Source organism: Trematomus bernacchii, unplaced genomic scaffold (genome assembly GCF_902827165.1).
Source record: "Trematomus bernacchii unplaced genomic scaffold, fTreBer1.1, whole genome shotgun sequence".
NCBI lineage: Eukaryota > Metazoa > Chordata > Actinopteri > Perciformes > Nototheniidae > Trematomus > Trematomus bernacchii.
In genome coordinates this window covers 100,001-111,614 of record NW_022987811.1, presented here as the reverse complement: position 1 = coordinate 111,614, position 11,614 = coordinate 100,001, and the positions used below count along the sequence as shown (strand labels likewise).

Genomic DNA, 11,614 nt, shown 5'->3' with positions numbered 1-11,614 from the left:
TTTTATGTTTTTCTCTGAATATCTTTGACCAATTACCCTTATCCCTCTCCTTGGTATACATATATAAATGTTAATATATATATTTTATATATACTATTCTTTTCTAGTAATAGTTCTCATTTTTTGGTTGTTTTTCTTACAATTGATCTTCTTTCACTAAGTTAAATTCCTCGATGTGTTCCCTACTTGTTTCTGATTCACTTCTCCCTCCCCCAGCCTGTCTGAACGAGGAGTGGACGGCGAAGAAGAAAGGTGACCAGGCGGCCATTGCAGAGGACAAGAAGAAGAAGAAGACGAAGAAGAAGGGGGGGAGACGGCGGCTCGGAGGGAGAGAAGTCCCTGAAGAAGAAGAAGGAGCAGAAGGCGGCGAAGAAGAAGAAGAAGAGCAAAGCTCCGGTGGAGAAGGTGAGCGGGGGGGCGACCGTCTGAAGAGGACATCCAGCCTCAGAGGCCTCTTTCTGGGCAGAAGACGGAGCTTGTGAGACCCCCCTCTGGTTCCTCTGTGGAGACTAAACGCTTAGTAAACATGGCTGAAGACATCCTGTACTGTTACGGTTTAATACTCTCTACTTTAGTTACATCATCAACATTTAAGTGAAATCATCTTAACTGCCATTTTAGGTTTATTTTTGTCATAAAAGGACATTTTTAAAAATATTAATTGAACTTTTAGGCTGCTTAAATAACGGTAAATGTCTCTAGGTAATATTATTGTACATTCTTTTTGATTTTTCTGACAAAAGTCACTGGGAAATTGTGATTTTCACTATTTATTACCATTTTATCAACGAAATACTTCAACTTTTAGTAACATCATCAGAATTTTAATTAATGATCTTAACTATACAATGTTAAGGTTTATTTTGTCATGAAAAGGAGAGGATTTTTTTAATATTAATTGACTTTCAGGCTGCCTAAATAACTTTAAAATGTCTCTAGGTAATATTAATGTCAATTATTTTGCTTTCCTGACAAAAAGGCAATCTGAAGACACTGGGAAAGTATGATTTTCACTATTTTCTGCCATTATATCAACAAAATACTTAATATTTTAGTAACATATTCAGAATTTAAATGAAATTATCTTAACTGTACAAATGTAAGTTTTATTTTTGTCATTTTTTTAATTATTAATTGACTTTCAGGGTGTCTAAGTGACTTTTATCTTGGAGTTAATTCCCATTTTCAGTGTTATTTGGTACTTGTGCCGATCACAGCGTTATGATGACATCACACCCTCTAAATTAACTCCACATGGCAACAAACTTACTTTTAAATCAAATCAGCCTATTAATCCACTAACAAATGTATCGCAAACATGTAGCGCTGAATCTATTCGTCCATATATTATAATTAAAACATAAACAACAAGATGTGTTAAAAGAAAATACCATATGGAACATTTCTCTTGTTTATATGATTGTAAATTGAATATCTTCCGATTTTTGGACGGCTGGTCTCTTGATTATCACTATTTATGAAATGTTATCAACTAAATAATTAAAAATAAATGATTGTATGCCAAGATAGAGTTTAAACCAGTAATCAGAGTACTTTAAATGTTGATATCATGCCCATCGGAGCTGTAGATTCAAAAGGGAATTTAGTTTCTTAGTTTTCCTCTCAGTTGAATGTGGATTTGCCGTTTGGCTTTCCGGCTGTTTCTCATCAAAATGTGAATTTAAATGTATCTGCTGTTCTGACATGTTCTTGTATTTACTGAAATATTAATTCCTCTGTGGGACTTTTACGTTATTTGTTTAAATTTAATCTCTTTTTAGGACCTAGAAATGCTGAAATTAAGTTATCCTGAGATAGTCAACTCTAGAAAACCTACTTTGAGCCAATATTTAGACATGTTTTATACCAGTAAAGGAAACTATATGACCATAATTATGACCTTTTAACAATTTCCAGTAATACAGACCACAATATTAATGTTATTGCCATTATTATTATTGTTTCTATCCGTGAAATTGCCCTTTTAATGAGTAAATTCAACATGTGAGGTACATTTTTTTTTTATATCAGTAATTTCTGTTTCTGTAATTGTTTTATTTCCTTTTATTGTTTTTTGTATTTGCTTGTGTCTGTGCTGCAAAACAGCTGCTATTTAAGGTGTGTGTGTGTGTGTGTGTGTGTGTGTGTGTGTGTGTGTGTGTGTGTGGGTTGTGTGTGTGTGTGTGTGTGTGTGTAGTGTGTGTGTGTGTGGTGTGTGTTGTGTGTGTGTGTGTGTGTGTGTGGTGTGTGTGTATGTGTGTGTGTTGTGTGTGTGTGGTGTGTGTGTGTGTGTGTGTGTGTGTGTGTGTGTGTGTGTTGTGTGTTGTGTGTGTGTGTGTGTGTGTGTGTGTGTTGTGTGTGTGTGTGGTTGTGTGTGTGTGGCGGACTCCCCAGGCTGCACGATGAAGGTGTGTGTTTTTTGCATTTGTTCCAATGTGTGTGTGTGTGTTTTTACAGATTTGTATTCTGAATTGAAATGCTGGCTGTGTTGTATTGGAGTTGCTTTTTTTAAAACGACACATCAGAGGATTAATAAAGACAGATTTAAACTCTGTAAACGCAGAGTGATCGAGTCATTATTTGTGTCATTTTAAATGTGTACTCGTGTGTCAGAAAGAATGCTAATATCATCCTGAAAAGTAAGTAAATAAAAGGAAGTCTGTATATGTCTGCCTCTGTCTCCAGGTGCTTTTTAACAGCCACTTTATACACATAATATATTAGCAATACATCTAGTGGTCATTCTCCTAATTACCTTTTGTCAAGTAAGTGTAATGTATACATACAAACACTAGAGGGAGGCACCGTTCAAGTCTTTCTCTGTAAACACATTTATTTTTTGAAAGAAAATGAAGTTTTAAATGTTATTAAATGTGATTTTATGCAAGTTAATTTGCTTTTCAAACCTCAAATCACAGTATATCATCTAACAGATCATGTTGTTAAATTAAGATAAGTTGTTGTACATTTTGTAGGTTTCTCTAGATCCCATAACACACACATTAACAGTCAGTATAAATAAATACAGTCAGGGAAATAGCTATCCTTGATGACATGTCTCATATTTCTGGAAAATAATCAGGCTAACATAGGAAAGTTTTACTCACAGTTGAACGAAAAAGTGTATATTTTACATTATAATTTGAGTAATAATACAAAATAAAAATGCAGCAACGTCAATTATTAAGGTTTAGTCCAGGATTAGGTTTGTTTATAGGTGTATTGTTGGACTTTAGAACGAGCGATTTCTCCGCTTATCCCAAATTAGTCATGCTAAGCTAAGCTAATCATGTCACACATACAGTATGTGTAGCAAACAACTCGAAGATAATTTCTGGTTAGTTAGTTAATACTGTATTTGCACCATTGACTCCATAAAGGTTTGTTAAAGACTCTTGATGAATAAAGTTTAAAAAATATATATATACATGTAACTGGCAGGCGTTGGGAAAGCATAACAACGGTAACTAAGGGGGCGGGGCTTAGGGTTCACCTGATTATTAATAAAGCCACTCGGTGCTCAGATGCTCAGATGAGAGTAACGTTATCGGCAAAAAGCTAACATAACTGCTTATTTGATAGCTTAAGTTAAATGGGAATTGTTTTTTAAGGTTGTAACTTAATAATTTGCCAAAGAAAATACGAAGAGGAGTGTGATACTTGGCTGTTATTGTCAAAATACACCTGCACCCGCGCTTTTCGCTATAAGCTAGTTAGCATGCTAGCTAAAGAAGTGGATGCTAATAGTTCCCCAAAACCAAAACAAGCTGCCAGCTGTGGAGGATTTGACTTCTTTATAAACAGAAAAGGGACTTTCTCTAAAGTTTTTGTTAATAACTGGTATCAGGACATGACTGCTGACACACCATCAATCATTGGACTATAAAAGGTAAACAATAAAAGATAATTGATGGGTTATAAGCATAGACTGTATATATAAAGGTTATAAGTAGTGCAAAAGATACTCTGTTAGGAGTTTAAAAAACGTCCTGTATTTAAAATCCCACTTTAAATCCAATTATTATTGTTAAGTAATTTGCTTTAAAATATATTCAAATACCAAAAGTGGCTGGCTCATTTTAAGGAACTTTACTAGGAACTTTACTTTAGGAATGTATAACTTTACTGGATTATTATTAGTAATCCATCTGAAAATTGGGAGTTCAAATACGTTTTTATTTATTGTACGACTTTTTTATAAATACTCCTATTTTCTGAGACAGTAAACAATGCATGTGTATACAACTTTAAATGATTTTATGTACCAATAATAAGTGGCTAGAAATTCCACGTTCTGGGTTGATAAGTGATTTATCTGAAAGCTAAAATGCTTACATTGTGTTTCCAGAGACAGTCAACACTTTCTGTAAATCAAATATAACTTATAGAAAATAGCTTTTTCTAATATCTTTTATATTGTATTATTGCATATGTTTAATACAAGTATAGCAAACTGACCTGGTTTACTGTCTCGAGTAATAAAGACCATATTTTGCATTTTATTGTCCCCTAATTTGTTCTTATTTTTTCACAAATGCCTTCCTGAGGTCTTTTGGAGACGCATTGTTTGCTGAAGGCTCTTTGCTGACACACGAAGCAGTGCTGTACATCATTAAAGGTAACCGGGTGTCCGCGGGGTCTTAAAAAGTATTAAAAGTTGATAAATCAATTAGTGAAAATGAAGGCTATTAAAAAGTATTAAACGGCATTTTCCCAAGGTCTTACATTCTGTAGCTTGTTTTCAATAAGTATATAACTTGTCCAAAGAGGTTGTATTCTACAGTCTGGCCTGAATGTAATCATTGCGTAGGTGTGTAGTGTGATTCTGTGTAGTTTATTTATGGCATCCCGTTGGATTTGACGTCATCTGAACAGGACATCGCACGCTCACTGCTTGATAGCGCGCGAAGGTCCGTTTACGCCGGTTGCTAAACAACATCGTTATGGGGAAATGCAAGTTTGCGTCCAAATGGTTGGAAGATAAGGAGGAAGGACAATCAATACTATATATAGTCAATGTGAGGTTAAAGTGTGTCGCCAATGTAACCGGTTAGAACTCGAAGTGGCGATGAGGTCTTCAAATGTATGGAAAGGGTCCAAAGCCTCCAAAATACTTAAATATCCAAAAATACTTAAAGTATCCAAAAATACTTAAAGTTCCAAAAATACCGTTAATTCGAAAAATACTTAAAGTTCCAAATATACTTAAAGTTCCAAAAATACTTAAAGTTCCAAAAATACCGTTAATTCCAAAAATACTTAAAGTTCCAAATATACTTAAAGTTCCAAATATACTTAAAGATCCAACAATACTTAAAGTTCCAAAAATACCGTAAATTCCAAAAATACTTAAAGTTCCAAAAATACTTAAAGTTCCAAAATACTTAAAGTTCCAAAAATACAGCAAATGGTTGGAAGATAAGGAGGAAGGACAATCAATACTGTATATAGTAAATGTGAGGTAAAGTGTGTCGCCAATGTAACCGGTTAGAACTCCAAGTGGCGATGAGGTCTTAAAATGTATGGAAAGGGTCTTAAAAAAGGTCTTAAAAGGTATTCAATTTGACTTCAGGATTCCTGCATATACCCCGAGTAAGCTAATTCATTGTTATCTTATTCATAACGACATTAAAGCTGAAACCACAGTGAGATATTCAGATATTTTACTTAACTAGTAGTAATAGCATTGTCTAAAATCAAAGTAAATGTCCTCTATTGAAATACCTAAGTAACACTAACTCAACATAAACTCCACAATATATACTTAAAAGTTTCAAGCCTTAATCTGCAAATCAAATGTTAACTAGCTGACGTCATTTCACATCTGCAATTAGTTAATAAATGGAATAATTGATTAACAGAAACTCTTCAACAACTATTGAGACAGTTAAAAGTATTTATCAGTCACAAAATACTTGGTTCTGGCTCCTGAAATGTGATGATTTGCGTACTTTTATTAATCATTGTAAACGGAATATCTTCGTGTTTTGAACTGTGAGTCGGACAGAGACTATATTTGCCGGCAGCACTTTTTGTCTTTGGACTTTAATGCGCTATTTTTGACATTTTATAAACCTAACAACATTTTAAAATCCCAATTAATTAAATGAATAATAGTTGCAGACCTGGTAGATTTAGGCTTATGGTTTTTGTTAAAGTTACTGCTGAAGTTTAGGTTGACCTGCCAGGCTGTTAAACTGCACTGTTGTCATGTGAATCTTTAGTGCTTTTGAGTTTTCTTTTCCAGCATTATTTCATTACTAAAAGGAGTTTACCTTTTGTAATTAATGCTTTACTTTCCCTCATGTTTTTCCTCATTTGAAAGCACTCTGGGATACCTGCATGTTTTGAATAATGGCATAGTTTAATATGTATTATACACATCATATCATATTCTTTTTGGGACTCTTTTAGGGGTCTCATACAGTTGGCTTATGGTAAAGACTATCTCATACATTGTTCGTTTTTGTTGATTTAATGGATGTGTCTTTGCGGCTTGTCTTTTGATTCCTGTGTCTATGTGCGCTTTAATGCTGCTGCAACAAATATGATCAGTCAATTTACCAGAAGATTAGACTGTAATGATGATAATTCCTTAATATTAAGCAAAAATACCATATATGTTCTGTTTCCTGCTTGTCAAATGTGTGTTTTAACACACACACACACACACCTTGTCAGTCTGAAGAGAGCAGGTAGTTTGTGTGCAGTACCTCCATCAGTCTTTAGGTGTCACCCGTCATTGAATGCAACAGCAGTTTGTGTTTCACCTTCCTCTGAACTGACCAACAGCCAAATCCACTTAAGATGAGACAAAATGAAATGGCCTGTGTGTGTGTGTGTGTGTGTGTGTGTGTGTGTGTGTGTGTGTGTGTGTGTGTGAGAAAGAGTGTGTTTGTGTGTCTGTGTTTCTGAAGTGAATTCAATCCATCAGCCTCTTTTCTCCTTTCAACAATCAAATCCGCACACTTCTAAGTGTGTGTGTAGTAGTGTGAATCATGGCTGTACTGAGAACCCAATGTTAGGTATGTGTGTGTGTGTGTGTGTGTGTGTGTGTGTGTGTGTGTGTGCGTGTTAATCTAGTGCATTGAATAACATTTATCCATCTTTAAAATATGTGTTTTTGTCTCAATACGTGTGCAAGGTTGCTTGTGTTTGAAAATACTGAGTACAAATACTGTGTGAGTGTGTGTTGGTTGTGGTGTGTGTGTGTGTGTGTGTGTGTGTGTGTGTGTGTGTGTGGTTTGAGGTGTTGGAGTGTGTTATTTGTTGAATAATTCACAGCTTTGTGTTTATAGAAGACTCTGTGGACTCAGAGCTCCAATAACACAGGACAAATATTGTGACGCACACACACACACACACACACACACTCTTTATCAGCCGTGTGTGTGATGACAGTTTATTTGCGTCACTGTGGACGGTGGAAATTGGATGTAGGGAGACCGAATGTGGACTGGCACACACATTTATTTTACCTATGGAGGGCTTCATATGTCCCCATATATTCACACACACACACACCACACACAACACCCACACACACACACACCACACACACACACACACATAGGTTAAACACCACAGTGACATTGGTTGTGTACGTGAGTCGGTGATGGAGTAGAGAGAAAGGGTCTTCTCTAATCTGGAGAAAATGAAACCGACGTTTGAATGGAAATATTGATTCCTTCTCCCATTTCAATCTTCATCTGGTATTATCTGTGTGTGTGTGTGTGTGTGTGTGTGTGTGTGTGTCTGTGTGTGTGTTTGTGTATGTGTGTGTGTTACAAGCTCACCTTTCTCCCAGTCTTTAACACGCCCTCTGAAATGATTTTCTGTCCCATGAAACACGTACACAATCACTAGTAAATTATATACATACACACCTATAAAATGCTACAGATCTTCCTTTTCTGCTCACGGTGAAGTGGGTGTGTGTGTGTGTGTGTGTGGGTGTGTGTGTGTGTGTGGGTGTGTGTGTGTGGGGGGGGGGGAGGGGGTGTACCTGTTTGCATGAAGAAAAAACAATGGCAGGGCAGTCTCTAAGACATTGAAAGATGTTAGGAAATCTTTTATATTTGCAGAAAAATACAATATAGGCAATTCAATACAGGATACACTTTATATTTAGCGATATAAAGAAGTATTTAAAAGTAGCGTTAACATACAAGTAACCAGCAATGACTACAGCTTAACAACCTTAAAAGAGCAGTTGGCTGTAATGCTGCACAATCTACAAAATAAACAAGATCATATTTTGTATAATTGTTTAATTTTCTTAAAAGGAATGTAGTTATGGCTCTTTTCTTTCCTGTAGGACATCCATACATTTATTTTGTATTAAAAAGACAGAAATAGGCATGGACTTTATTAAAGGTCTCATGTCATGCTTTTCTGGTTATTACCCGTCCCCTTGTGTGTTATGTAGCTGTGCATGTAAACGGTCTGCAGAGTCACAAACCCTCAAAGTACACCCTGTAGCGAGTACAACTCTAACACAGAGAAGACCTGTCTCTGCTGCCCCAGAACGCCTCGTTGGGGATTTCTCTTTTTCCATTGTTTACTTCTTGGGTATAGTGACGTATTTCAGGTATAGTGACGTATACGTATAGTGACGTATCACACGTACGTATGACGTATACCTAGTGACGTATACCTATGAGTGACGTATACCGTATACGTGACGTATACGTATAGTGACGTATACGTATAGTGACGTATCACACGTTATGTATAGTGACGTCACTACGTATAGTGGAAGTGCGTATACGTATGTGAACTTATACGTATAGTGACGTATCACGTTATGTGACGTAGTGCACTAACGTATAGTGACGTATACGTATAGTGACGTCTACGTATAGTGACGTATACGTATATTGACGTAACAGACGTTACGTTTGGACCAATCCGGCGGACTTCCTCACACACACTCGGCGGGACGTTGCGATGGCTCGTGCTGCGAGGAGCGGGACACTGTGGAGCTGGCTCTCTGGTGTTGGGTCGGTGATGATACAGCGAGACACAGGCGGAATCTAGCCTGGGCACACACACAAAACTCAAACTCCAGACCAGGCTGTGGGCTGTGTGTGTGTTGTGTGTTTCGGCTGGGTTTCGCTGTGTCTCGATGTCTCGCAGACGGCCCTACTGGGCTCACAGGGAGGGGGGGGGGGCAGGAGCTCCAACAAGCCGTTTAGGACATAGAGTGAATACACATACTATACAGAGATGCTGTATGAGAAACCAATGTGAGTTTGGAAAATTGCACAATATAAATGTATTCTAGTAGACCTCAACAATGGATTATGATCAGTAGAAAGGGCCATGACATGGGACCTTTAAAATAAAGCACTTTGTAAAGTTGTACGGAGGAAATAGACGCTCTTTGAATTACAATTGGATGCTTTTAGGTCCAGCTTCATCTACAAAATGTATCCGCTGTTTGGCCGATAATTTCAGGAAATACTGAAGAAATGTGTTGTAGACCACTTTAGGATATGTTTTGCCAGTGCATCGTTCTGTAAAAGCCTCAATAATTACAGTTAAGCTGCGTTTCCTTTCTTTGTAATATCCCTAATTGTTGACATTTGACATTATGATAATGCTCTCTTTTAACAAAAGCGCTGTCATAACCATTTATCTCTGATGTTAACCGACGACTTCAGAGTTCTTCACATCAACACTTTGCAGCGACAAAATGTCATCCTGTTTGTCCCGATGTGACCTGAACGTGACGCCAAAGGAGCTGATGGAAATGACCAGAGAGCGAGGAAACATTTGAGTACAAAGAAGAACCACTAGATGTGTTTCCAGGATACAAGAGGAGATCTCTAACCCTCTTTAACCCAGGAAAACAAACACCATCATGTGTGGAGCTGCAGAGGTTCAACAAATCAAATCTTTCTCTGCTTCTGCGTAATACATTTTCCTCTATTTTTGTTTGGCGTTGACGTGTGTTGTCCAAAAGAACCTCTGGAGCTGACCTCCATTTCTGCGAGGAACAGACAAACAGAAAGAAGGAATGAGACTAATATCCATCAGTTAGTCTCTTTTTTTTTTACTCTTTCTCCCGAGTGGACAGCCTCGGCGCTCCAATTCATCTTCGTTCTGCTCACAGCGGTGCATTCAGGGAAGGTCAAAACCTGGAAAATAGGCTGCACACACCAGGCATTTTGTCACCAGACACCCTTCACCTGCCTCCTCCTCGACACCACACACACACACACACACACAACTGGGACATCCAAAAATACATCCGGTGGAGCGTGCTTTCACACCGCATTCGTTCTGCATTTTCCGTCGCATTCGCTGTCCTTTTTTTTGGGGAGAAGAAGCAGCGTGACAGACGGGGTGACATTTTGTCGTAACTTTGGAGAATTACAATCGTTAAATAAATGATAGTACAGCTGATTAAATATGCATTCAGTCCTTCAGATTCACTTTGGACTGAGAGAACGTTTGTCATCACTATCCAATGTAGCCAATTAGCAAGAGGCATTACCTAGTGTGTGTTAAGGTGAAACAGTGTTTATTGGGGCAGCATTAATCAGTGTTTTGTCTTTAAAAAAGGTCTGGGTACTTCTTATTTCTTCTTAAATAAATATAATTGTAGCTCTCTTCACGACACAGACACAGGTCGGAGTTTTCATCCTGTAGCCTCCCCTCTTCAGTTACGCCGTGAGAACTACTACAACGAATAACACGTATACATAGCCAAACATATTAGCATATTGTGCTACACATATATATGAATGAAAATAGGACACATGAAAACATAAAACAAATACCTCGTTGGCCGCTTGTCGTGAAAGGAGATTAATCTTTAAAGTTCCTTTTCCGTATAACCTTGTCAAATTATGACTTTGTCACAGACTTCAGCAGAGCTTCAAATAAAGACGTCAACCCACGTTGAGTTGTCCAGTGCATCAACAAAACACGCAGTACCAGTGCATGAACAAACATTAGTTCCTAGGCACAAGAAACACTTACGCATATTGGTTTAACATATACAACAAACTGTATTAAATCATGACATATTTAACGATTATAATATTACATGACCTAAAGTATTTATTTATTGAATTTAACTATGAAATTAATTGTGTTGTTCTTTTAATTAGAGGGGACCTATCATGCAAAATGCACTTTGGTACGTCTTTTCTACATGAATATTTGTCCCCGGTGTTCCAGTGAACTCACCAAGTGGTCAGAAAACACAACCCTCTCTATTTTTCCTCCATACCCAAATCTCTAAAAAAAAGGGGCTGCAAACGGATCTGATAAAAAACTGATCCAGATTTGAACACTGTCCTGACGTCAGGACGGTGGCGCTACGGCTATTGGGCCAACTCCACCAATCAGGAGGAGACAGCCACGGCCATTGCCGTTCTAAAGCGCTGGAGACGCTGTAGTACATATGCCAGGCCTGTAGATGGTGCTGTTCTCACTGAATCTGCCCTTGCAGAGCAGAGCTATAAAAAGTGCAAATTGAGCAAAATGAGGCATGGCTAAAATGCATGATCTGTTTGGTATTTTGAAAACAGAAACGTATAAATATGCCTTATATAGGTATGGTCCTACAATATATCATTTAAATATAGCATGATAGTTCCAC

The 11,614-nt window shown here is 37.4% G+C and overlaps 1 protein-coding gene across 1 annotated transcript; it reads left to right on the top strand.

Annotated features, from left to right (window-relative positions):
• Window positions 1-281: 281 nt before the first annotated feature.
• On the top strand, window positions 282-2,197 carry LOC117498759 (unconventional prefoldin RPB5 interactor-like; the record flags this gene model as incomplete). Its single annotated transcript, XM_034150910.1, is given in 1 exon segment — window positions 282-2,197. A coding segment is annotated over 1 exon segment (62 nt), but the record flags the coding sequence as incomplete, so codon positions are not given.
• Between the last annotated feature and the right edge of the window lie 9,417 nt (window positions 2,198-11,614).